Source organism: Asterias rubens, chromosome 2, assembly GCF_902459465.1.
Source record: "Asterias rubens chromosome 2, eAstRub1.3, whole genome shotgun sequence".
Taxonomy (NCBI): Eukaryota; Metazoa; Echinodermata; class Asteroidea; order Forcipulatida; family Asteriidae; genus Asterias; species Asterias rubens.
The window spans coordinates 5,415,637-5,437,046 of record NC_047063.1 but is presented as its reverse complement, the minus strand read 5'-3'; the positions used below and the strand labels follow the sequence as shown (position 1 = coordinate 5,437,046).

At 40.7% G+C, this 21,410-nt stretch overlaps 1 protein-coding gene across 1 annotated transcript in view; it reads left to right on the top strand.

Moving 5' to 3' along the window:
* Positions 1-423: 423 nt before the first annotated feature.
* The window catches only part of LOC117306792 (ubiquitin carboxyl-terminal hydrolase 15-like), a 35,613-nt gene continuing 14,626 nt past the window's right edge, over positions 424-21,410 (top strand). The window contains exons 1-13 of the mRNA XM_033791304.1: positions 424-515; positions 2,235-2,362; positions 4,140-4,397; positions 6,944-7,089; positions 7,703-7,824; positions 8,770-8,972; positions 10,256-10,389; positions 14,559-14,717; positions 15,705-15,929; positions 16,833-16,916; positions 17,799-17,893; positions 19,575-19,646; positions 20,864-20,992. Of these exons, the coding sequence (XP_033647195.1) occupies positions 424-515; positions 2,235-2,362; positions 4,140-4,397; positions 6,944-7,089; positions 7,703-7,824; positions 8,770-8,972; positions 10,256-10,389; positions 14,559-14,717; positions 15,705-15,929; positions 16,833-16,916; positions 17,799-17,893; positions 19,575-19,646; positions 20,864-20,992 (1,847 nt within the window). The remainder of the gene's footprint in view (positions 516-2,234; positions 2,363-4,139; positions 4,398-6,943; positions 7,090-7,702; positions 7,825-8,769; positions 8,973-10,255; positions 10,390-14,558; positions 14,718-15,704; positions 15,930-16,832; positions 16,917-17,798; positions 17,894-19,574; positions 19,647-20,863; positions 20,993-21,410) is intronic.

The window sequence follows — 21,410 nt, the reverse complement described above, 5'->3', positions numbered from 1 at the left end:
TGGGGGATCATTTGATATTGTGTCCCCCACCTTTCAAAAGTTTGGGGGGGGGGGCGCACACTTTTGTCCCCTTATCCCTGGTTTTATTGTACCCGCCTCCCTCCTGCATGGGACTCACTGGCAAAGATCCATTTAATTCTGTTTCAATGAGCCTAAGTAAACAATACATTGTTCTATATATTCATAAAATTGCACAGTCATTACCGGATACTATTTATAAATCCCAATCCATTGGGACTAGATTCTAAATTCGAGGAAACAAAGAATTGTGAAACATTTCCTTTGGTGGGTTGACAAGATGACGTCATTTAAATTCTCTGCATTTCTCCTTCATCTACTCCCCTGACTGGTACCCACTGTATACATGCAGTAGATACGAAACACTGCGAACCAGTCTAGTTATATTAACACGATTTTTGCAAGATGGCGGAAGGTGGTGGGCCACCCGAACTTCAAGCTCAGAAAAATCAGATTTCTGACCTACTGAAGACATCTCTGAAAAAGGGAGATATATGGTAAGAGAAAACTAATTTAAAGAACAAGTTTTCGTGCAATACATTGACGATTTAAACTAAGAAACAAATATTTAGATATAAACGCCGGCTCCATCATCATTCGATTCACACATGAAATTGAATGAATGAATTGAAATGACCGTGACAGTGCGCAGCAAGCGACTGCCGAGTTATCAGGTAGCGAAATAATGTGTCTTCGATCCTGCCGGCCCCGTACCATATTTCACCGGGGTTGGAAAGTATATTTGACTCCCTTGGTAAATTTGAGTTATATAGCTGGCCCTTACTGATTTTTACTCCACTCCGCGTGTTGTTTGTGTGTACTGTAAAACTAACACTAACAGTGTAAAAAGAGGATAATTGTCAACTTTTATTTGTCAAATTTATTTTTCAGCCCAATATACAATAACAATATAAAACAATTCTTACTGAATGAACAAATAGAAAACCCCACCACAACATGCTTTACTTTTGTTTAAAGATGAAAATCTAATAATATGGACCCAACTTATATAAGAGATGTTAAATTTGCATCGGGGTAAAAAAAAAAGAATATTAATTTTTGTTTTTACCCATGCACAGATGTGTGTTACTGAATTTACTTGCGATAACTTTCCGTATTGTGCCACCACTTTTTCACTCACATCAAATGAAAAAAGTAAACTTTTCCTTTATACTAGCACTGTCTGTATACTCGGTACTTTCCCGAGTCCTGTGAAAAGATATCACAGGCATTAAAAAGGTTAACAGCATTATTCTGGTGGGATTCAAAACCAACTTGTTCTTTGTCGAAGCGCGCACACAGTCTCATAATTAGTCTGGTTCCCTTATCACCTAATCATCAATGGTACGATTGTACAAATGCTACAACTGAAGGAATGTGACTAATTATGAGACCGTGCGCGTTTAAAAAAAAGAGCAAGTTGTCAAGATCGTTGACAAAGTTCACACTCAAAATTCATTTGATTTTTATCCCAAAACGTGTGATGTTTATTGGAACAATTGTAGTTGTAGGGCTTCCTGCAACTTCTAAAGCATTAGAAGTTTTATGATGCATATCGTTGTAGACGGTTTTTCAAAAAAAGGAAAGATTTTGATATCAGACGTGCTGGGGCCAAGAATACGGAGTGGATTGGAGTGATTTATGGGGCTAGCCATTTCCATGGAAGCGGAGAATGGTGACCGCAAGAGCAGACTTTCGGTAGAAAGCAAAGCCATGAAATTGGGTCCAGATGGTGGTTATGATTTATAACAAGTTGTAGCCTTGATTAATGTAGTATGGTACAGTAACGTCTAAGCTTGGGCGATATCATGATATTATCGAATATCGTGATATTAATTTGGAAACGATTTCGATATCGGATGGATTTGGTTTTAATCAAAATATCGATATATCGCGATATATCGCGATAATCGCGATATATCGCGATAATCGCGATATATCGCGATATCGATTAAATATCGCGATGTATTTGCTAGCTGAGACATCTTGCACCCCATAGGTTTGGAGTAAAACCAGAAGAATAGGTCATTAGAACACCTCTCTTATGCTATGACTGTCTCTTCTACAACTTTCACTTGGAGTTTGAAGACTGATGATGTCAAATTTAATTAATCGCGATTATATCGAATATCACGATATATTGTCGGCGATATATCGTGAATAAAATAAATCGATATCGCCCAAGCTTAGTAACGTCATGTGTTTCTTAATTACAGGTACCTCCTTGACAGCAAATGGTTCAAACAGTGGAAGAAATATGTCGGATATGACAGTTGGGATATGTACAACCTTGGAAATGAGACGAGCAATCCAGGCCCCATCGACAACTCGGGACTGTTTGTTGGTAATGTTTATATTTTCTCTTTAAAAAAGTGTAATGAACTTAAAAACCCCCAAAATGGATCATTTTAGGCTTAAATTTTAAACCTCAAAATCCCCTGGGAGATTTTGTGGTGAGCCTAGTTTGATTGGCAACGAGTAGTGAGATACTCAATTCGCCAAGTCACCACATCACTCACCGAATGATCATGATACCAGAGTTTACCCTTAACATTTTTTGTTGACTAGTGGCGAGCATGACCAGTTAGTTTGTCATTTCCATCAGTTTTACTGTTTAGTTTAAGTTTTAATTTACTCATTATTGTACTGTTGTAATGTGTTTGCTTAGAACTGCTACTGGCTTCCTTCGAAACCCTTAGACCCACTTGTTTCTTAAATGTTTGTACTGCCTTCCAGGTTTTAGTTACTGTTCGGTTTAAGTTTACCCAACATTGTAATTTGTTTGCTTCGATCTGCTTCTGGCTGGTCCAGGTTTTAGGGATGGTTCATTTCCAGACTTTTTAGTGTGTTTTTATAATTGTATTGCTGTTTTTTAATTTCTTGGGTTTGTTAATGATTAATTACTTAGATTAGTTCTTTTTAGCCTTTGTTTTTTTCTTTCTTAAATTGTATCTATGTGAAGCGCCTTGAGCGTCTTTTAGGCGGACTTTGGCGCTATATAAGTTTTCGTTATTATTATTATTATTTTGTTTTGTTCACTAGTCAATATTTCAGAACTGAGAAGTCTCCCGAACCTTCGATTATCTACTCCACGGCAGTAGAATAAAGCAAGACAGTTCCCTAAGAACAACTCTCCCTGGCAAGTAGATACACACATGGTGTTACCGCAAACCAAATATACATTGATACCTCACCATGCAATGCCTCAAATCCTATATAGGAATGCTTTTCAACACTGAACAAGTCAGCTGGACTTGGAGAGAGTTCTAACTGTCCGTCCCTCAAGGGTTTTAACTGTATTTGGCCAGTTGCCTACCGTTAACAATGTTGATAGTTTAATACAGTTCTAAATACCTCTTGCTAGTTCTGCCTTGGTTCTTATCGGTAATGATGCTTGTTGACAGCCTGATATATAACTGATGGTGGCTGGGTGAATTTGGAAACAATTTCAAAAACATTTAGAAAACACTTTTTGTTTTCCCTGTTAACCATACCCCCAGTGTGCTAACCATACCCCCAGTGTAGAGCATCTCAGGGGAGTTTTCATACCGAGAGTAAACTAAATTTATTTATAACTACAGATAAGGAAGTATACGAGCTCAGTCAGAATCATTTTTTTTCTCTTAAAGAAAAAACGCAAAGATTTATCACTATGAAGGTAAACAAAACTGGAAAAACCAAGGTACCAATTTGTAGAAATAGTAATAGACCAACATGTTTCAAACTCTTCAGTCTCCTGACGAAACATTGAAACCAATTCAAAGAACTCGCCCTGTGGCAGTGAAGTTCATAACGAGACGTCCCATCAATCCACTAAAGCAAAAGTAGTAGTCCCAGCCGATTTCCTACCTACTGTCAGGGTAGTAGTTAATGAGCAGGACTGTTCTTTTCAGAACTGAGAAATCTCTTGAATTCCGAGAATCTACCGGTCAGCGGTAGAGTAAATAGCTAGGCAAGTTCTCAAAAGAACATAATCTACACAGCAAAGTAGATGCACATGGTGTTACCGCAAACCAACTATACATTGATACCTCACCTTGCAATGCCTCAAAAATCACAATAGTAATATAACTATATTATACATTATTAATCAGATAAGTATGATGTTATGTTTTTTTCAGAAGGGACAACGGACAAACTGAAAGAGAATTTGATTGATGATCTGGACTACGTGCTACTGCCAGCCGATGCTTGGGAGAAGCTGACCTCCTGGTACGGCACCACCCCTAATGAAGAACCCATCAAACGCAAAGTGGTGGAGTACGGCATGTTTGTCAAACATTGCAAGGTGGAGGTCTACCTGATGGAGCTTAAGCTGAGTGAGCACGGCAGCCCAGATAATTGTGTGTCTCACCAGTTCAGTAAAGCAGACACTATAGGTGAGTTGAAACCAACCCACTAGATTCTCACTGAAGGAAAATAAAAATCAACCAATAGAAATTTAAGTAGGATTCTCACTTCCTTTTAAAAGCCTGGTTCCTGCTTCCTGCTAATGCGAATGCAAATGCGATACGAAGGGGCACTTCTCTGAGGAAAATGTGAATTTGTATTGAAACTTTGCACCGCAGCTAAAGCACAGGGCACCACAGCAATAGACCGATCCATTAAGCTCCGCCCCATTGCGTATTGACCATTCACATTGCAACGAAGGTCCGACACTAAGGTCCGACATGCGTGCGCGTATGCTTGGCGCGCGCGGCAGAGTTGTACAGAAAGGCATTGGAGAGCCCCACATGTTCTTGCTCACACAAGCGTCGTGGGCGGAGCCTACTAGATCAGTCTATCTCGAGATTGCACAACAGATGTTGATTGAGCGATGTACGCCGACGGGTTACGCATTTGCGCCGCTTGGAAATGCGCTAAAATTCCCACGTGACACATCGAGTCTTGTCTCAATGTGTTTACTGCTGGTTTGCGTAGATTTTACCAATAGAGAGCTTAATCCAAAACGACCTCTAGCGTTCAATGTTTCTTGTATTTTATTGTCGCATGCAAATTAACAACGACTACAGGCATAAAATCTGCTTGTGTGTTATAAATATAGTACACCATAATGATCGAGGAGCGCTGTCGATCGCGCATGTGAAGACAGTCGCGCTCCTCAAAAATGAAGGTCTGATGACCCCCCCCCCCCCTGAAAAAAGGGAAAACCCCCAGCGTCACAAACATCCCCCCCAAACAAGACATAAAAACCCAAAACATGAGAAAGGACATTGTATGGAGAATAGGAGAACAGGTTAGAAACTTCCACAGCATGATGAGGGAACCTAGATTTATAAGTCATTGAATCCAGACTATTGATTCAAGTCACATCATAGAGTATGGTCACATCAATGTGATGTTCAATGTCATCAAATGACCTTTCAGCTTGGAATGGTTGGTATGGCACTACACATCACAGACACAGATGTAAACCTATACCGGACAGTACATCTGCTGCATTGAAGTAATACCGCTCACAATACACACAGAATATTTGTGTATCTTAGTGTATACAAAGCAATGTAACTAAATACAATGTAGAATTGTAATGTAACTGTCTGGTGCTAGCAGTCCTCATTGAACAAGGTGAATCTAATACTCTGTTATCAAGGTCACTTGAATTTAATGTCAAGATATGTTCTATTGACCCATTTCTTCACGATGTGCGGCACACTTACACTCGCCTATCTTGGCCGCCACTGTGGGATTCAAACATTACATGAAGGTATTGACTCCCAAAATGGTGGAAATGGTTAATGTTCATTGTGTAGAGGTTTGTTGAAAAAAACAATATTACCAATAGTGTCCACTGTCTTTAAAGGGTGCTTTGTAAACTTGGGTGTGATGCCTGGCTATGTATGGCAGTTTACAGTTGGATGGCTTTTTACTGGTACCCCTGAACAAAAGAAATTGACTAAATAGGGAGATTGCCAATATAGCTAGATAGTTGGTAGAGAGCTGGCAGGTTTATCCGGAGGTTATCAGTTGTTGGTTCAAATCCCCCTCAAGTAAATTTGTCTTTGTTCAACCCCAAATTAAAGGGAACCACAATTACATCTAATATGCAGAGGATGTTGTCATCTGTTGTCCAGGAAGGAAACATGTTCCAAATGTTTAAGGGAGATTGTTTTCATAGAAGGAAATAGATAAAAACAATTCAACATTGATGTGAGGGGTGTATGCTAGAGACTGTATGTACAAGTTCCAAAACAATCGGAAGAGTAAATAAACTTCTATCCTCAAGTTTTCAAAACTCAACCTGTGTGAGTTTCATTGAATTTAGTGGTCAGTCACGCTTGAATGAAAACATACAGGGATTCAGGGCTTGGTTAGTTTGTGCTTAGCGCTTAGTGAGTTTTGAGGTCTTTAGTCGCTTTGCTTGGTGGGAGGACTGGGAGTATAATCAGACAAGGTTGGGGGGGTAGCACCATGTGTAAATCTCTTTTGAGTTGTGTTGGTTCTGAGAATTTGTCAATCAGTATGCTCTGATCCTCCTGAAGACAATCAGAGCATACTAATCGAAACGTTGTGTTGTCAACCGCTGGTTGTTCTGAAAACCAACAATTCCCCCCAAAAAGATTTGCTTATGGTGCTTCTGCAAACCTTACCTGATGTATTTCAAATGATAATTTCTGTCTAGGGGACGAAGCTTTCAAATTGGGGAGCTTTCGAATGAGAAACTAGTCAGATTTCATAACTTCAGATTCTTTATTTTGTTCTTAAAATGTTGATGTAAAGGTAGTTTTTTTGTTTGTTTTTTTATCATAAAGGAAATCGGGAATCCAGATAAATTGGGACACATCGCTGTAAAGGGACAAGTCCATTCCTAATTCCCCCCCCCCCCCCCCCCCCCCCCGTGCGAAAGGCTATCTAGTAGGACAGTACTACTTGTAATACCTTCACTCCAATAATTAACTAGTCTTGCTTAATATTTTGATTCCAGAAACCATCGAGAAAGAAATGAAGAAGCAGTTTAACATCAGTGAGGATCGAGAGACAAGACTATGGAATAAGTACATGAGTAATACATATGAACACCTCAGTAAGAAAGAGAACACTGTGCAAGATGCAGGACTCTATCAGGGACAGGTAAAAACACTTAGTGAGAATCGGCTCCCACTCAAGTAGCGTAGTTTTCGAGAAAGAAGTTTTTCAATGAATTTGATTTTGAGACCTCAGAATTAGATTTTGAGGTCTCGAAAGCACACAACTTTGTGTGACAAGGGTGTTTTTTCTTTCAAATGTTCACAGGTTTTTTATTTTATGCATGTTGAGATAAACCAAGTGAGAAGACTGGACTTTGACAATAACCAATAGTGTCCAGTGTCTTTAAAAATGTAGTGTGCCAAGCAGTTTTCTTATTTGTGTTTTGTAAGCACACCATTGTTACTGTGTGTTTTGGGGACATATTCTGGTTGCATACAGTATGTGCTAATATTATGCAAGTAAGTGTCTGCTAAAATGTTCAATAGTTTGATTAGATGACATAACTGCACCAGGGATTAAAACAGATTGTTGGTGTTACCCCACGCCAATGTTTGACAAGCAATTGTATACAAAATTCCACGGGATGTTACATGGGTGGGATTAGAACAAATCAACAACTCCAGCATTTCAGACCAGATGGCTTAACCACTAGACCAGTGTGCCAATGTAACAGTTGATATGAGTTGATGACATGTGGAATTTTACTCACTGGTAGGTTTTGGTGATCGAGCAGAAGAATGAGGACGGTAACTGGCCTCGACAAGTCCCCACCACATCCAGTTATAGCAGTACCAAAGACTCAAGCAAATATATCTCCAGCTCCACTTCATCAAGAAGGTAGGATTGGTCCATTCAAAGTGTCTAGTAGAAAGGAAAACTTTTGTGGCAGAAAACCGTTTTCACCTAATGTATCAGGAAAGATTGAGACTTGGTGTGCTCATGTTTATTAACAAGACAATGTGGGGGGGGGGACCAAAAAGACTACAGGGCCCAATTTAGTGGCTCTGCTTACCGCCAAATTCTGTGCTTACGATCACGATTCCCCGCTTACGCGAAAGCGCCGAATTTCTGCGCTAGCCTTGTAAGCGTAGAGTGCCTAGTACCTGAAGTAAGCACGCGCAGAAGCCAAGATTCGCCGCTTACCCGTGAAATACGCTTGTCGTAAGCACAGAATTCCCTGCTTTCGTAAGCGCCGATTCTGTGCTTACGGTAAGCAGAGCCATGAAATTGGACCCAGGGCTTGTAGCTCAACATTAGTGCTAGACCAGAATTTAATATTTACAAGACTAAAATAAAAATGAGTTGAACAAGCACAAAGAGACGATATTACTGAATGAGGACGCTTATTATTTAGTTAAAAAACACAGGACCCCCAGGCTGGTCCGATTGTGAGTTTAATTGCCCAGCTGAGCTGTAGCCATATATTGGATCTCCCTACATACATGTAGATGACTAATATAGGACTATATACCTCAGTTAGTAAAACACCAACTTGTAAACTCAATAGGTCCTATCTAGGCTAACATCCTGCGCTAGTATTTTTATTTTTTTTCACCCAAAAATTTATTCATAAATACTCAATCAGTTTCCCTTGTGGTGGATTACTCGTCAATTTGAATCAAGCTGTTTACATCAGAGCACAATATGTTTTCGTTTTGTCCCTGATGCTCACACTACTTTTGTCTGGGCACTGGCCTGGTGACCAGTCTTTTTTTCTTTGTCTTTTTCTTCCACTATGTGCTTTTTAACATGTTTGTATCTTTGGTTTTCCTAATGAACCAGCTCCCCATCCACATATAGCTCGTACAGCGGTAACTCCTACTCCAGCTACAGTAGCTCTAGCAATTATGATTACAACAATGGTAGTAGCCGATCTGGCCTTCAGCCTGGTCTCTGTGGACTGAGCAATCTCGGCAACACATGCTTCATGAACTCAGCATTACAGTGTATGAGTAACGTACCACTACTGTCTGAATACTTTCTTAGTAAGTAATGTGTATTGTATACTGTGTAGCCTAAAGGCCTGGTCACACAGGCCCGATAACGAGAACGTAAACATGCGTGCGCGTATGCTTGGCGGGCGCGGCAGAGTTGTGCAGAAAGGCATTGGAGAGCCCCACGTGTTTTTGCTCACACGTGCGTCGTGGGCGGAGCCTACTGGATGGGTCTATTGAGGGTGTGCATTTTTATCGTTTTCGTTCTCAATATCAGGGCCTGTGTGACCGGGCCTTTACCCTGACACAGCTTATGGTTAAGTACACAGTCACAATCATGGGTATACTTTTTCTTCTGAGGACACCAATTGAACAACAGATAAATATTGAGGTACTCTTTGCAGATCTTGTATTTGACCAACTCAAACACTTTTTTAATCATTATTGGCACAGTGAATGTTATTTGATATATCACTAACATTGAGGTAACTGCTTCATCAGTGGTTTTCAAACTGTTGTTCATGAGATGGAAATGAAAAAATGTGTACCCATGATTGTGACTGTGCACTATAAGCATGTTGGATCTTAACTCTTTGCTTAAAGATTATTAACCATTTTGAAGATGGAGTTTCTGGTACGGGGTTCTTATGGTTGTTGACTTTGGATGCAATTTTACTGTAAAGGGACACATTGCTTTCAAATTGGGCACTTTTGGCTATATTGAAAAAGCTTTTGTTACTAAATGAATATAGTTGGAAAGGTCTTTTAAAGTTAGAATAAAATGATCCACACTAAGACGTTCATGCATTTTGTAGAAGTATTTTTTTTGACTGCACAAAATTACAAGACTGTCTATAGTGGACAATGCATCAACATACTCTTTGTTTGGAGACTGTCAAAGCAAGAGGCCTTTGTTTTTGTACTTGGTTTAAGGCATTGGACAGTATTGGTAATTAATCAAAATAATTTGTAGCATAAAAACTTACTTGGTAACAAGTAATGGGGAGAGGTTGATAGTATAAAACATTGTGAGCTCCCTCTGGAGTAACATAGTTTTTTGAGGAAGAAGTAATTTTCCACAAATTTGATTTTGAGACCTCAGAATAAGACTTTGAGGTCTTGAAATCAAGCATCTGAAAGCACACAACTACATGTGACAAGGGTGTTTTTTTCTTTCAGTATTATCTCGCAACTTCGAAGACCAATTGAGCTCAAATTTTCACAGGTTAATTTATTTTATGCATATGTTAAGATACACCAAGTGAGAAGACTGGTCGTTGACAATTACCAATAGTGTCCAGTGTCTTTAAACCAAAAACTTTGATTCATTTCAGGTGAATCTTACAAGAAAGAGATGAACTTCAATAACCCATTGGGAATGCATGGAGAGATAGCCAAATCCTATGCCGATCTTATTAAACAAATGTGGTCAGGGTCGTATTCATACACAGTGCCTAGAAACTTTAAGGTAAGAGGCTTTGAAATGTTCGGCACTTTTTGAATGAACGGTAACAACGGTGAAATCCATTGCAGGCCTAGGATGTACATTGAGTCAAGGCTAGGGCCTCCAATGCACATAGTCTCGGCCTTGGTGCCCTTTGAATGAACGGTAACAAATGAAATCCATTGCAGGCCTAGGATGTACATTGAGTCAAGGCTAGGGCCTCCAATGCACATAGTCTCGCCTTGGTGCCCTTTGAGTGAATGGTAACAAATGAAATCCATTGCAGACCTAGGATGTACGTTGAGTCAAGGCTAGGGCCTCCAATGCACATAGTCTCGGCCTTGGTGCCCTTTGAATGAACGGTAACAAATGAAATCCATTGCAGGCCTAGGATGTACATTGAGTCAAGGCTAGGGCCTCCAATGCACATAGTCTCGGCCTTGGTGCCCTTTGAATGAACGGTAACAAATGAAATCCATTGCAGGCCTAGGATGTACATTGAGTCAAGGCTAGGGCCTCCAATGCACATAGTCTCAGCCTTGGTGCCCTTTGAGTGAATGGTAACAAATGAAATCCATTGCAGGTCTAGGATGTACATTGAGTCAAGGCTAGGGCCTCCAATGCACATAGTCTCGCCTTGGTGCCCTTTGAATGAACGGTAACAACGGTGAAATCCATTGCAGGCCTAGGATGTACATTGAGTCAAGGCTAGGGCCTCCAATGCACATAGTCTCAGCCTTGGTGCCCTTTGAATGAACGGTAACAAATGAAATCCATTGCAGGCCTAGGATGTACATTGAGTCAAGGCTAGGGCCTCCAATGCACATAGTCTCGGCCTTGGTGCCCTTTGAATGAACGGTAACAAATGAAATCCATTGCAGGCCTAGGATGTACATTGAGTCAAGGCTAGGGCCTCCAATGCACATAGTCTCGGCCTTGGTGCCCTTTGAATGAACGGTAACAAATGAAATCCATTGCAGGCCTAGGATGTACATTGAGTCAAGGCTAGGGCCTCCAATGCACATAGTCTCGGCCTTGGTGCCCTTTGAGTGAACGGTAACAAATGAAATCCATTGCAGGCCTAGGATGTACGTTGAGGCCTTCAAGGCTAGGGCCTCCAATGCACATAGTCTCGGCCTTGGTGCCCTTTGAATGAACGGTAACAAATGAAATCCATTGCAGGCCTAGGATGTACATTGAGTCAAGGCTAGGGCCTCCAATGCACATAGTCTCGGCCTTGGTGCCCTTTGAATGAACGGTAACAAATGAAATCCATTGCAGGCCTAGGATGTACATTGAGTCAAGGCTAGGGCCTCCAATGCACATAGTCTCAGCCTTGGTGCCCTTTGAGTGAATGGTAACAAATGAAATCCATTGCAGGTCTAGGATGTACATTGAGTCAAGGCTAGGGCCTCCAATGCACATAGTCTCGCCTTGGTGCCCTTTGAATGAACGGTAACAACGGTGAAATCCATTGCAGGCCTAGGATGTACATTGAGTCAAGGCTAGGGCCTCCAATGCACATAGTCTCAGCCTTGGTGCCCTTTGAATGAACGGTAACAAATGAAATCCATTGCAGGCCTAGGATGTACATTGAGTCAAGGCTAGGGCCTCCAATGCACATAGTCTCGGCCTTGGTGCCCTTTGAATGAACGGTAACAAATGAAATCCATTGCAGACCTAGGATGTACATTGAGTCAAGGCTAGGGCCTCCAATGCACATAGTCTCGGCCTTGGTGCCCTTTGAATGAACGGTAACAAATGAAATCCATTGCAGGCCTAGGATGTACATTGAGTCAAGGCTAGGGCCTCCAATGCACATAGTCTCGGCCTTGGTGCCCTTTGAGTGAACGGTAACAAATGAAATCCATTGCAGGCCTAGGATGTACGTTGAGGCCTTCAAGGCTAGGGCCTCCAATGCACATAGTCTCAGCCTTGGTGCCCTTTGAATGAACGGTAACAAATGAAATCCATTGCAGGCCTAGGATGTACATTGAGTCAAGGCTAGGGCCTCCAATGCACATAGTCTCGGCCTTGGTGCCCTTTGAATGAACGGTAACAAATGAAATCCATTGCAGGCCTAGGATGTACATTGAGTCAAGGCTAGGGCCTCCAATGCACATAGTCTCGGCCTTGGTGCCCTTTGAATGAACGGTAACAAATGAAATCCATTGCAGGCCTAGGATGTACATTGAGTCAAGGCTAGGGCCTCCAATGCACATAGTCTCGGCCTTGGTGCCCTTTGAGTGAACGGTAACAAATGAAATCCATTGCAGGCCTAGGATGTACGTTGAGTCAAGGCTAGGGCCTCCAATGCACATAGTCTCGGCCTTGGTGCCCTTTGAGTGAACGGTAACAAATGAAATCCATTGCAGGCCTAGGATGTACGTTGAGTCAAGGCTAGGGCCTCCAATGCACATAGTCTCGGCCTTGGTGCCCTTTGAATGAACGGTAACAAATGAAATCCATTGCAGGCCTAGGATGTACATTGAGTCAAGGCTAGGGCCTCCAATGCACATAGTCTCAGCCTTGGTGCCCTTTGAATGAACGGTAACAAATGAAATCCATTGCAGGCCTAGGATGTACATTGAGTCAAGGCTAGGGCCTCCAATGCACATAGTCTCGGCCTTGGTGCCCTTTGAATGAACGGTAACAAATGAAATCCATTGCAGGCCTAGGATGTACATTAAGTCAAGGCTAGGGCCTCCAATGCACATAGTCTCGGCCTTGGTGCCCTAGGTTTTGGCATGGCTGTTCCTTACAAATATTCATATTGATGGTAAGGCTTTCATATCGAAGTGCTCTGTTGCAAAGTGAGAGGGGGTTTGCCCCTTCAGAGTAGTTGTACGAGGGCTTGTTTTCACAAATCAGTCCAAGAGCCAATTTCATACAGCTGTTTCAGCAGAAAATATTGGGCTATAATTTGTTGCTTACTTGAATTGATCAGGAAACCAGTTACAGACGGTATATGTGACATGGCTTTTTGGTTGGTAACCTTGTTCTAGGAAGCACAAACATGGAGGAAGGAAGAGGAGTTCGAACGGCCCGTAAGGGTATTCACGAACCTTTGTTACAAAGCCGTAAAGCTGTATGCTTTGATCACATGTTTCTTGCCGAGCTACTCTCACACAGCGAGAATCGAGCGATGACATTTCACTGGAGTTACTAAATTCGAACACACCAACATACATAAATACTCATGTGCAGTAGCTGTGTTTAGATTGTTTACGTGCGTCACGTTTTCCATGTAATTCTACAAAACAAGCTGAATCTTTATATGGTTTGATCGTCGCAATCCAAATTTTTTTCTGTGGCAAGAAACGGGGATATGTCTCTCTTGACGAAGGAAATATTATGAGAAATATGGGATTATTTTTGTGTGATTTTAGGGGCTTTCGCCAACCTTTCCTGAAAACTCAATTAGGGGATCGTGTACGTGATGGTTTCCTTTGTCCGTTCGTATATTCAGTTTGGTGGAGCGATGTGGAGCATTTTGATTATAAGGCAGTTTAAATTGATATTTTGTCAGAAATGCTTCATAAATCATGCGCCGTTGTTCCCCCCATCTTCCCACAATGCAAAGCGGCTTGTGTCTGGCTTGGGCCCTCTGCAAAATTCGCGCTTTGTTTACCCACAGCTGTTTCACGACCGCGGAAAGAGAGTCTGTGTCTTTGATATAAAGCTCGTTCAAACTCATTCTCTTCCTTCCTCCATTGCACAACTATGAGCTAAGCTTCTTTTCTTGCTTAAGCATGTTAAGGGGCCCTGATCTGTTATAATATGATTTTGTTTGAAATTGACTAAACTGCTCACATCTTTTCTGCTGTAAACATTTGTAGGTTTTTAAAATAGTGACATTTTACCCCTTGGTTCTCTCTTACCATCATCAAATCGAGATAATTTGGGTATTTCTTACAATGGCTTTCCAGTGGTCTGTTCACTCCATGATTGCTGGAAGGTCAAGTCGGTTAATGCCAGAGTCACACTCTAAAGGCCGAGTTATAGTCGGTCGCGCGATGGTCGGGTGTCAGAAATCTTGACGCGCGATCATAAAAAGATACGGTTTTTAGGCCTCAGTCTTAGGATTGCGCGCAAGATTTCCATCGCGCGACCATCGCGCGACCGACTATAAACCGGCCTTAAGGGTGTTCACAAATATTCGCCAGCAACGTTAGATATTATTGTGTACACAGATGCAAGTGGGACGATTTGCGCCTCAATTCTCTGGGTTCCAGCAGCAGGATTCCCAAGAGCTGTTGGCTTTCTTGCTGGATGGACTTCATGAAGACCTGAACAGGATCCAAAAGAAGCCTTACATCGAGATGAAAGAGAGCAATGGTAGACCAGATGAGGTAAAGTAACTATCATTAAAAAAGTATATTTGATGAGGAAAAACCTACAGTGTAAAATAATGTGGGTTTAAAAAAGAGAGATTACATCACAAGGGCAGACAGTCTCTGTGTTATGAGGGCTATACTTGACGATTATGGCTGTATTCAAATATTCAAATATTAAGATTGGGTTGAATCATCCAATTTGTAGGGTGTGCTTGCCTTAAATAGTTGGGGATATAATACAGTGTGTAGTCTAACCATATGTGGAAGGGGGAGGTTCAGTATGTTTGTGAACTGGGCCCAAATTCGTGCTGTTTTTACAGAATTGTGCATAAACGGCACCCTGCAAAATGTGTGATGCTATGGGCTGTAATTGCACAATTCTGTCTGAAGCAGCACCAAGAAATCTGGCACATTTGATAGAGGTGCCTAAACACAAGAAACTAAGCCCAATAATATAATGCTTAAAGCCATTATACACTTTCGGTACAGACAAAAAAGAAAAAAGTTCACAGATTTACAAATCATTAACAGGGTTTACAGAAGGTAATGGTGAAAGACGTCTCTTGAAATATTGTTCCATGAAATGCTTTACTTTTTGAGAAAACATTCAAACAATATCAATTCTCGATAGCGAGAATTACGGATTTATTTTAAACACATGTCATGACACGGCGAAACGCGCGGAAACAAGAGTGGGTTTTCCCGTTATTTTCTCCCGACTCTGATGACCGATTGAGCCTAAATTTTCACAGGTTTGTTATTTTATATATTAGTTGTGGTACACAAAGTGTGGGACTTGGACAATACTGTTTACCGAATGTGTATAATGGCTTTAACAAAATAAGATTACCAGCAAAAATACAATTTCAACAATCACCAATCTGATTTCGGCGATTGCTGCATGTGCAAGGGGTCTAGTGGAGAATTATTTGATGAAAAAGAAATTGACCCTGAACGCTGAACCTCTTACAATGAATCTTGAATTTGATCTTGACTGTCCAGCTTGTTGCCAAGGAGGCGTGGGCGAACCATCGGCGGCGCAATGACTCTATCATCGTGGATCTCTTCCACGGTCAGTTCAAGTCTACTCTGGTGTGTCCTGAATGCAGCAAGGTGTCAGTGACCTTTGACCCCTTCTGCTTCCTCAGCTTACCATTGCCAATCAAGAAGGAGAGATCGATGGAGATTGTCCTGATCCGACTTGATCCCAAGTGTCGGCCACAGCAAGTAAGTTGAAGCATTTGCGAATGGGCACCAACCCTCAGAAATCAAACAATGGGGGCACCTCAGACGAAATGATTTCGCTGGATGCTTACTACAGGGATGAGATTGTTCAGACTTTTGGCTGAATTCAGACTCTTTATGTCGGCCTGGTGAAGAAAAGCAGACAATATTTGTTTCCACAATTAAAGAAATCCTGCTCATTGGTCTACTTCTCTAGTGCTTTGGATACTGTTTCCAAAAGCTCCTGGGAATCTAAAACCCCAGGGGTTACCAAATGGTAGAAATGGCATCATTTCAACACACCTTTAAATTTGTATCCAAGTTTCAGACTTTTTCGTTAGTAATGACTCTCACCCCTGTTACTAGCATTGCCATCTTTATAACAAGTATGATTCAGATAGGAACCATGAAAACAAATTCTGTGAGGTAACCAAACTATGACCTTAGCCAAATAAGAATAAGTGTACTACATGCAGAGGGACAATTAAAGAGACTTGAAGCTTTGCATAGTGTAGGACGTACATGTAAGAAATTAGTAGGTTTGGGGGTTGCAACCATGTGAGGTATTTTGTAATTTTGTTTGTTTCTTATTTACTCTGGGGAAACCTCTGGTGAAACACGGTTTTTTCAGAGGTGCCCAGCAACTACAAACACATCAAACTTTTAGAATTGTATTAGTATAAAAATATGTTTATAGAAACTAATTGATTAAAAGCAGGTAAGTCACTTCTCCAGTAGTTTGAGTACATTGTTCGAAGACTGTCCGAAGACTGTCCGAAGACTGTCCGAAGACTGTCCGAAGACTGTCCGAAGACTGTCCGAAGACTGTCTGAAGACTGTCCGAAGACTGTCCGAAGACTGTACTTGATCTCAACCCTGTTCTTTTTGTCTTTTTGTCTATTTCAGATGAAGGTTGTCGTTCCCAAATTGGGTATGGTGTACGACATCTGCAAAGCCGTGTCTAAAGTTACCAAGATCTCTCCAGACAAGGTAAAGCCACTTCCGTAGGATATGTCTTTTAAACAGTGGCTCGCTGGCCAAATGTCATTTAAAACACCGCAGTCAGAATTCTCTCCAAATGGTCCATCTGACTATTTCTGTGTTAAAACGCATTCTTATAGTATTTGAAAGATTATTGAAAAAGCCGACAGACTTGTAAAAATGACAAGCTAACTGGTCCTGCTGACGAGTCACTAAACAAAGTTAAAGGCAGACCCTGTATGAGCAGACTTCAATACATTAACCTTCTGGCTAGATGACCCATTCAAGGACAAAGCACTTCAGTGTGTAGACGTGTACCTACACTTTGCTGATCAGAAACACTAGAGCTTGAGTCCAGTGCGATAGACCGCTCAGCAACGAAAACGCCCAATATGTCATTTTCTGTTGTCTTTGAGTCTTTGTATCATCATCATCATCAGTCGGCTGCACAGCAGGCGGACACAAGCTTTTCCCATTCTCTCCTGTCTTGTTCTATTCTCCAAATCTCAAGCGGGGAGGAGCAGAAAATCCAGGGAGACTAATCTTCCGATGTACTCAAGGTACAGCAGGCGCTGACAACCTTGTTTGCGTCTGCCATGCGATGGGGAGTACAGAGCATAGATGTTGAGTGGCTCGTTGGTAGGTTTTCGTAGGATGTGTCCAAACCGTCTGAGTTGCCGTTTTTGGATGGTCTGAGTTAATGCACCTTGGTGGCTGATGTTGTACAACGTGGTGTCAGTAACCCTGTCGAGAGGTGTTATTCCAAGTATGATTCGGAGGCAGTTTATGTGGTAGCTGTCGAGATAAGCAGTCTTTATAGGAGACATTCAAGCTTCCCTTGCATTTGTGTCGTGATTAGATTGATTTGCACTCTTTGCTGTTTCCTTGCAGATGGTTGTAACTGATGTATACAACCACCGTTTCCACATAGTATTTCCACCCAATGATCGCATCAAGAATATTACAGATAAAGATGATATTTATGTGTGAGTATTCATCCTTTCTTGTTCTTGATTGCTCTAAGTTTCTTCATCTTGCTAGATTCATTCAGCAGTGATGTGAACATTGGTAAAACGTTGTACCGCGCTTAAAGCCATTATACACTTTCGGCACAGGAAAAAAAGAAAAAAGTTCACAGATTTACAAATAACTTACAGGGTTTACAGAAGGTAATAGTGAAAGACTTCTCTTGAAATATTATTCCATGAAATGCTTTACATTAAAACAATGATCAATTCTCGTTATCGAGAATTACAGATTTGTTTTAAACACATGTCATGACAACAAGGGTGGGTTTTCCCTGTTATTTTCTCCCGACTCCGATGACCGATTGAGCCTAAATTTTCACAGTTTTGTTATTTTTTATATTAGTTGTGATACACGAAGTGTGGGCCTTTGGACAATACTGTTTACCGAAAGTGTCTAATAGCTTTAAAACAGCCAGGACTTACACACAAACACATACACAGAGAAATGATGAAAATTTTGCAAAATGAGATACAACGATTTTGCATGTATATTCGGTTTGTGTATATCTACTTTGTAGATTTTGTTATTTGGGAACTAGGTCTTGCTTTATACATTGATACCTCACAATGAAATGCCTCAAAAACAGTTTTTGCACTGATGTAACAATTTTTAAATGATATTCTGCTTATACTTGCTCAGCAGAAATTGTTAAGTACCATTGTCTGCTTAAGCGGTTCTAGGTAAATCTGCTGCCACCTAGTGATCCAATGATTTAACTGTATCTACATCTCTTCCAATAAAGTTTCTTTTCTCAAAGGAAATGAAAAACATGCTTTGAATTATTAATTAATAATAATAATACAAATAGTGGCTTCTTATATAGCAGTGATGCTCATGGCGCATCAACATTATTACCCCTGGTCACTGGGCCTTAAATCATTCCTTAAACCATCTCCCTGTGGAGTATACAGCCTGTGCCGCCTAATATGTATCGCAATCAAGGCTGATCAATCACAAGAAATTGTATTTTATTCTTGCGTTGGGGCGATCAAAAATCATCAATCTTTGATCTGTAGGACTGTATGTTTTTAATAAAATTCATCGCAACAATTCGTGATAGTCTCTCTGAATCCCTGTTTTTTCCTGCTCCTAATTCCAGACTTTTATCTGAATTCAGCCTCTTTTTTAAAGTTGGCCTAGTCCACAAAACCCATGTTTTTTTCCCCAAATAAAGTTAGTGCTCTTTTTCTGTAGCACTCAAAAGTTCATTTGAATGTACAACTCCAGTGCCCAATTTCATAGAGCTGCTAAGCACAAAAATTTGCTTAGCATGAAATTTTTGCCTTGATAAAAACAGGATTACCAACAAAATTTGCATGTGACTTTCAGGATAAGCAAACAACAGCTGAATATCAGTAACAAGCAAACTGCAACAATTGGAAATTTGGTTGGAAATCCTGTTTTTATCAAGGAAGAAATTTCATGCTAAGCAAATTTTTGTGCTAAGCAGCTCTATGAAATTGGGCCCAGGGGTTATCAAAAGGTAGAATTGCCAGAATTTGAATGTACCTGATAAGATGTATATCCCAGCTTCAGATGTTTTTATCAGAACTGACTCTCACCCCTGCAAATCATAGTGTGCATTGTATTACTGGGTTATGTGAACTAGTTATTTTTTTTTTTTCTACTTTGATGCAGTTATGAAGTTCCTGTCAATGTAGCAGATGATCCTGAGTACGTCATACTGCCTGTATACCTCAGAGAAAAAAGGTTAGTCATCAACCATTGCAGATGCAGAATACACCTCTGTTAAATGGGCACCTACCATTTCCATAAGCCTTTTTGAGGTATGGCGGACACAATGCTACAACACTGTAAAGTTGTGGTAAATTTGTGCGTATTGACCGTAGAAATAGAACGTGTGTTATTCAGTGAAGTGCGCATTTTAGGCGCCGCTGCATTTACACGTAAACCTAATGACCACCAACATGGTGAGCGTGGCATCAGTTGCGGCATGTGACGTGGCGTATCACGTCCGCCATACCTCGAAAAGGCTTATTGTTTTGGGGTCAATTCCTTTGTGTACATTTTTATTGCCAAACTTTTTGACAGAATGTGCACATGTAACTGCAATGCCTATCATACAAGACGTCAAACGTGCTGAGACGGCAGAATTTAGTACAATGTAAGGGTATCAATGTTAATAACATTAACTCGGAGTTATCATTTGGGGATTTAAAACTTTGGATAAATAAGGGAATCAATGTGTGGTGAAGAGGTTTTCAACTAGTGGTTTAATCCCAACGAGGCCTGGTTCTTGATAATTTTACCGAGACGAAGTCGAGGTAAATTATATAGAACCAGGCCTCGGCGGGTTTTAACCTCTAGTTGGAAACCGATTTAACACACTTTGATTCCCATTCATAAACACCTTTTCGGTCAAAAACATCATCACTTTTTGGTCAAAAAGTAAAATAAATGCAAAAATTATAATTGTTAAATGATTTCTTTCAACACAACACCCCTCCAGCTATGAAATAATAAAGTTCTCCGCCACCCTCGGGGTAAACAACTCCTTATAAGGGAATGCTGTGCGCGTCGCGCGTATCGCGTGATGTGGTACAACTGTTTCAGCCGTTACTCTCGACCAATAGGAATGAAGAAACTGTCTTTAAAGAACAGGTGCAAGGTTGCGTGTCATGCCCATGAATTAACACTTTTTACCGGTCATAAACAAAGGTTTATACACACCCACGTGACGTGCTCTCCGCCACTAGGAATAGCAAAACTGTCTGAGGTATTTATGAATGCCAAGTAAAACACTTCTGAGGACCTTGTTCCACTTGAGCGTGCTTAGGCTAAACTTCCAAAATTTGGATCCAGGATGTCCCACAGCAGGGGAAAATCCTGTTGAGAACCCTTGTTAAAGATTTAAAAAGGAAACACAACTAACATCTTCTCTCTTACATTGTATGGTCTTTCTGTAGCTCAAAGAGTTCATCGTACAGCTACAGTCAAAACAGTTACAATCTGTTTGGTCAGCCTATGCTGGTACCAGTCCCTCGCAAGAATATAGCATTTCAAGAACTCTACAGACTCATTCTCAACAAGATGTCGTAAGTAACCAATTGATTAAACTTCTCAGATTTATATCTGGATTGTTTTAGTTACTAAGAATTTGTGTTACTGTTACAGTTAGGGTTCTGCAAAGAAAATTTATGGTGTCATAAATTTGTTCTTTTGTGGGAAAATTTTTCTGCTCCTAAATTTGTTCTTTTGTCATGTGTTTGTGGGAAAAATTATCTGCTCCACCTTTTTTTTTTTTTAGTAAATCCAGATTTCTTTGTGATTGATAGTGTAATCTTTTGGAATATAATTTGAAATGATTTGTGAGATAAAAAGTGGACGCTTTAAAAGCTTCCTTAATCCTAAAGGGGTGAAATTTCTGCTTTTTTTCTTTCCCTTCTCTGCAAATCTAACTTTCGGGTAAAAAAGTGTGCCAGATACCATGCTGTTATGGTATCTCACTCCATA